This window comes from Pristis pectinata, chromosome 1 (genome assembly GCF_009764475.1).
Source record: "Pristis pectinata isolate sPriPec2 chromosome 1, sPriPec2.1.pri, whole genome shotgun sequence".
NCBI lineage: Eukaryota > Metazoa > Chordata > Chondrichthyes > Rhinopristiformes > Pristidae > Pristis > Pristis pectinata.
This window is the reverse complement of record NC_067405.1, coordinates 116,848,666-116,855,117: the sequence shown is the minus strand read 5'-3', so window position 1 is coordinate 116,855,117 and position 6,452 is coordinate 116,848,666. Positions and strand designations below refer to the sequence as shown.

At 45.8% G+C, this 6,452-nt stretch overlaps 1 protein-coding gene across 1 annotated transcript; it reads left to right on the top strand.

Annotated features, from left to right (window-relative positions):
• The first annotated feature begins 4,802 nt into the window (after positions 1 to 4,802).
• arf6b (ADP-ribosylation factor 6b) lies at positions 4,803 to 6,188 on the top strand. The gene is made up of 2 exons (XM_052036652.1): positions 4,803 to 4,938; positions 5,276 to 6,188. Exon 2 carries the CDS (start codon positions 5,279 to 5,281, stop codon positions 5,807 to 5,809), a length of 531 nt encoding a protein of 176 aa, XP_051892612.1. The 5' UTR covers positions 4,803 to 4,938; positions 5,276 to 5,278; the 3' UTR covers positions 5,810 to 6,188.
• Positions 6,189 to 6,452: the final 264 nt, after the last annotated feature.

Genomic DNA, 6,452 nt, shown 5'->3' with positions numbered 1-6,452 from the left:
AAGTAGCCTCTCAGGTCCCTTTAAAATTTTTCCCCTCTCACGCTAAATCTATGCTCCCTAGTTTTGGACTCCCCTACCCTGGGGAAAAGATTGCTACCATCCACCTTATCTATGCCCCTCATAATTTTATAAACTTCGATAACATCACCCCTCCATTCTCCTACACTCCAAGGAATAAAGACCTAGCCTGGCCAACCTCTCCCTATAACTCAGGCCCTCTAGTCCTGGCAACATCCTCGTAAATCTTTTCTGCACTCTTTCCAGTTTAACCACATCTTTCCTATAACAGGTTGACCAAAACTGTGCACAGTACTCCAAGTGCGGCCTCACCAATGACTTACACAACTGCAACATAATGTCCCAACCCCCATATTCATTGCCCTCACTGATGAAGGCCAGCGTGCTAAACACCTTTTTCACCACCCTGTCTACCCGTGATGCCACTTTCAACGAACTATGCACTTGTCCCTCTGTTTCATTACACTTTCTAGTTCCCTACCATTCATAGTAAAATTCCTATGCTGGTTTGACTTTCCAAACTGCATCACCTCACACTTATCTGTACTGAAATCCATTTGCCACTCCTCGGCCCATTTCCCTAACTGATCAAGATCCTCTTTAATCTCTGATAACTTTCTTCACCATCAACAGCACCTCCTAGTTTCACGTCATCTGCAAACCTACTGATCGAGCTTTGTGCATTCGCATTGAAATCATTTATATAAATAACAAATAGCAAGGGTTCCAACACCAACCCCTGCAACACACCACTAGTCACCGGCCTCCATTCCGAGAAACAACCTTCAACCACCACCCTCTGCTTCCTACCTCTGAGCCAATTTTGAATCCTCCTAACTAGCTCTCCCAGGATTCCATGGGACCTAACCTTCCAGACCAGCCTGCCATGTGGGACCTTGTTGAAGGTATTGGTATTGGTTTATTATTGTCACTTGTACCGAGGTACAGTGAAAAGCTTGTCTTACAAACCGATCGTACAGGTCAATTCATTACACAGTGCAGTTACATTGAGTTAGTACAGAGTGCATTGATGTAGTACAGGTAAAAATAATAACAGTACAAAGTGTCACAGCTACAGAGAAAGTGCTGTGCAATAAGGTGCAAGGTCACAACAAGGTAGATCGTGAGGTCATAGTCCGTATAAGGGAACCGTTCAATAATCTTATCACAGTGGGGTAGAAGCTGTCCTTAAGTCTGGTGGTACGTGCCCTCAGGGTCCTGTATCTTCTACCTGATGGAAGAGGAGAGAAGGGAGAATGTCCCAGGTGGGTGGGGTCTTTGATTATGCTGGCTGCTTCGCCAAGACAACGAGAGGTAAAGACAGAACCCAAGGAGGGGAGGCTGGTGTCCATGATGCGCTGGGCTGTGTCCACAACTCTCTGCAGCTTCTTGCGGTCTTGGGCAGAGCAGTTGCCGTACCAAGCCGTGATACATCCAGATAGGATGCTTTCTATGGTGCATCTGTAAAAGTTGGTGAGAGTCAAAGGGGACAAACCAAATTTCTTTAGCCTCCTGAGGAAGTAGAGGCATTGGTGAGCTTTCTTGGCCGTGGCATCTACGTGATTTGACCAGGACAGGCTGTTGGTGATGTTCACTCCCAGGAACTTGAAGCTGTCAACCCTCTCGACCTCAGCACCATTGATGTAGACAGGTGCATGTACACCGCTCCCTTTCCTGAAGTCAATGACCAGCTCTTTAGTTTTGTTGACATTGAGGGAAAGGTTTGTTATCAATGACACCATTCCACTAAGTTCTCTATCTCCTTCCTGTACTCCGACTCATCGCTGTTTGAGATACGGCCTCCAACGGTGGTATCATCTGCAAACTTGTAGATGGAGTTAGAGCAGAATCTGGCCCTTGCTAAAGTCCATATAGACAACATCCACTGCCCTACCCTCATCTGTCCTTTTTGGTTACCTCTTCAAAAACCTCTAAAAGTTTCCACACACAAAGCCATGCTGACTCATCCTAATCGGACTCTATCTATCCAAATGCTGATAAATCCTCTCCCTCAGAATTCCCTCCAGTAACTTCCCCACTACTGATGTCAGGCTGACTGGCCTGTAGTCCTCTTGCTTGTCCTTGCTACCCTTCTTAAACACCAGAACCACATTAGCCACCTTCCAGTCTTCGGGAACTTCACCAGTGGCTAACGATGAAGCAAAAATCTCTGCAAGGGCCTCTGGAATTTCTCCTCTAGCCTCCCACAAAGTCTAAGGATACACTTGATCAGGCCCTGGGGATTTATCCACCTTAATGCGCTGCAAATACCTCCTCCCTGGTTATATGAATGCCCTCCAAAATGTCTCCAGTAGTTTCCCTTATTTCTTGAGCAACGATGATTTTCTCCTCAGTAAATACGGAGGAGAAATATTCGTTAAAAATCCCATCCATCTCCTGCAGCTCAAGACATAGGTGGTCCTGCTAATCTCTAAGGAGATCTACTCTCTGCCTAGCCACCCTTTTACTCTTAATATAGCTATCGAATCTCTTGGGATTTTCCTTAACCTTACCTGCCAGATCCATCTCATACCCTCTCTTTGCCCTCCTGATTTCCCTCTTAAGTGTATTCTTAGTCTTTTTATAGTCATCAAGGGATTCACTCATCCCCAACTCCTAAACCCAAGGTATGCTTCCTTCTTTTTATTGACCAGAGCCGCAAAATCTCTCATCAGCCAGGGTTCCCTAAGCTTGCCAGGTTTACCCTTCACCCTAACAGGAACATGCTGCTCCTGGACTCCTGATATCACACTCTTAAAAGCCTCCCACTTGCCATTTGTTCCTTTCCCTTCAAACAGGCTCACCCAATCGACCTCTGTTAGATCAGAGCTAATTCCCCCAAACTTAGCCCTGCTCTAGTTTAGTACCCTAACCTGTGGACCTGTCCTATCCTTTTCCATCACTACCTTAAAACTAATAGAATTATGGCCACAAGACCCAAAGTGCTCCCTGACTGCCACTTCTGTTACCTGCCCTACCTCATTCCCAAAGAGAAGGTCCAGTATTGCACCATCCTGAGTAGGGCCCACTATATATTGACTCAGGAAACTTTCCTGGACACATTTCACAAATTCCACCCCGTCCAGGCCCTTAACATTCTGGGTAGTCCATTCAATACCAGGGAAATTAAAATCTCCCACTAACATGACCCTATTATTCTTACAACTATGAGCAATTTCTCTACACACCTGCTCCTCAAGGTCCCGCTGACTATTGGGGGATCTATAGTACAGCCCCACTACTGTACCCTCCCCTTCTTGTTTTATAAGTTCTACCCATATGGCCTCACTGGACGATCCCCCAAGAGTGTCATCTCTATATACTGCTGTTATGTCCTCCCTTATCAAAAAGGCAACACCCCCTCCTCGCTTACCTGTACCTCTGTCATGCTTGTAGCATCTGTATCCTGTAATACTGAGCTGTCAGTCCTGCCCTTCTCTCAGCCATGTTTCCGATACGGCTACAACATCCCAGTCCTCAGAGCCAATCCACACTCTGAGTTCGTCTGCCTGAACTTGTCAAACTTAGATCATTTTCTCTGGAGCATCGGAAGCTGAGGAAGTGACAATTGAACCTGATAGACCTGTATAAAATTATGAGAGGCATAGGTAGGGTGGATAGGTCATTTTCCCGGGGTGGAAATGTCAAATACTAGAGGGCATAGCTTTAAGGTGAGAGGGGAAATATTTAAAGGAGATTCATGTGGCAAGTTTTTTGTGCAGAGGTGGTAGGTTCCTGGAACATGCTGCCAGGGAAGATGGTAGAAGCAAATACAATAACAATGTTTAAGAGGTCTTTAGACAGGCACATGAATTGACAGAGAATGGAGGATATAGACCACGTGCAGGCAGATGTGCAGTTTAAATTGGCGTCATTGTCGACACAGACATTGTGAGCCAAAGGGCTTGTTATTGTGCTGTACTGTTCTGTATGTTCTAATAGCCAGGGCCTTTGGCATAATGTTTTAAACAAGGCTGGCCTCCCTTCATTGTTCACCGAAGTGTTCATGTTTCTGGAATTAGGCAAACTGAGCCACAATTTGAGTTGTATTTTGCTTTTGTCTCTCTTCATTTTTATTGAGGCGGTTTAGCCATGGCCTCTGAGACTATTGTGAGTTGAGCAATGCTGGATCAGTTGCCTATGAGGTCATTCTACCACGGTTGTCCTCCAACTTAACGAGAAACAACTGCTTCTGGCGAACTAAAAACTGGTCACGAGAAACGTTTGACCTCAAGATCTGCAAACCGGTCAATGAAGTTAATCACTACGAAACATTAGACGCTAAATATAGTTAAAGTGAGGCATATCGAGACCTCTGGCACCTGTTTGAGTTGGTTACTTAGCATGCATGCTTGGCCGTTTATTGTGAACTTCTGGCTATTCAAATTCTTCAAGCATTATTAATGCAACTAGGTGACAACAGAATTTTTTTCAACTGAGATCAACAAGAGTTTTCGCTGCAAAGAGCGATTCCAAAATCATTGAAACGAATCGGTTTATAATTAAAACTCAAAAGTGAGAGGTTATTGCACGTACACCCTGTTCAAGTACTGTATGTGGAAACTATTCTGCAAATCTACATCAGCGTTTCCAAACACCTTGCACGTCATCGGCATCTTGCTCAAGCGAGGACCAGCGCTCCCGCAAAGCCCGCGCCCCCTCCCCCTGCCCCCGCCTGTCAATCACACCCTCGGGACGCTGTTCGCTTTGTGACGTGTCAGTACGTCGCGTGGCTACATGCGAAGCCGCGAGTCTCCTCTTGCCGCATGCGCGGTGGGCACGGGAAGTGGTGGCTCGTTCCGCGCCTTTTCCGGTGCTGCCGAGACCGGACAGGAGCGGAGCGGCGCCGAGAGCAGACCGGACCGCACCACACCGGACTGGACTGGACTGGACTGGACCGGACTGACCCCGACCACTCAGGTAAACAAAAACAGTGTTTCAAAAAACACTCGAGGGTTAAGGGGGCTTTGCATTGAGTGTAAACTGTCTTCTTGTGACCCGTTACAGAGAGAGGAAGCCCGAATCAATGAGCGTGGCCGGGAGTGCGGTGCCCGTGCTGTAGTTACGGGGCGGGCGGGTGGGGCTCACACCTTCACCGACAGCCGCTGCACCGAGTTGCCGAGTCAAGAAGCGGGCGGCAGGACTCCTTCGCGCGGTCTCAGGCCTTCGCCCTTTTCCCTCCAGCCCAGACGTCCGCCACCTCTCTCGGTCACGTCTACCCGCTTCTCGCTGCCATAGTCTCTTATGTACTTTCTAGAAGATGGGAAAGGTACTGTCGAAGATATTTGGGAACAAGGAGATGCGTATATTGATGCTTGGACTTGACGCAGCCGGTAAGACCACGATCCTGTACAAACTAAAACTGGGCCAGTCAGTCACGACCATTCCCACCGTGGGCTTCAACGTGGAGACAGTGACTTATAAGAACGTAAAATTCAATGTCTGGGACGTGGGTGGTCAGGATAAAATCCGACCTCTGTGGCGGCACTACTACACTGGGACCCAGGGATTAATATTTGTGGTAGACTGTGCCGACAGAGATCGGATAGACGAGGCCAGGCAAGAGCTCTTACGCATCATCAACGACCGGGAGATGAGAGATGCTATCATCCTGATATTTGCAAATAAGCAAGATTTAGCCGATGCTATGAAGCCACACGAAATTCAAGAGAAACTGGGTTTAACTCGTATCCGGGATAGAAATTGGTATGTGCAGCCGTCCTGTGCCACTTCAGGAGATGGACTATTTGAAGGCCTTACGTGGCTAACGTCCAATTACAAATCTAAATGAGTATATAAAAACTGTTGTGGGCAAATAATTGCTTCTCGGAAACATATATACTGAGAGAAGTGATCGTTGCCCTTTTACTAATCATCTTTGTTAGCTTTTCTTTGGCATTTGTCGTTGCTTTAATTCGGCGCATTTGAAACTTTCTAATCTTGAGAACGAGAACGCAATGTTAAGCATTTTGAAAGGTTTTTCTTTAAACCGTTTGCCATGATTTGAATAACTTCCTCTTTCTGTATTATGATTCGATTTGGGTTTTCCAACACTTAAAGCTGTTTAGACTTCCTTTTTAATAGCTTGCTGTAGATCGCTGATTTTACATTAATGGAAAAATGTCTGGTCTATATTTCAATTAGTAAACATGAAAGCTTATTTGAACAAACTAGTCACTGTATAATGTCTTTTTTTAAACTCTGATTGTAAGCAATTTATAGAGCCCTGTCATTTATAAACTTGAATTTGGAGGTTTCAAGTAAAATGTTTCATTTGTATTCTGGAGAGGATGCATCCTTAATGAACAAATGGTTTACTTGCATTTTTCTGACTGTTGAGCTTTGGTTTAACTATAAGCACCACCAACTCAAATGTGCAACCATAAGGAAAACGTTTACACACCAGCAGAAAAGAAGAAAAAATGCCAAGAAAT

Coding starts and splice junctions, on each gene's coding strand:
- arf6b (XM_052036652.1), top strand. CDS start 5,279: ATGGGAAAGGTACTGTCGAAGATATTTGGGAACAAGGAGATGCGTATA.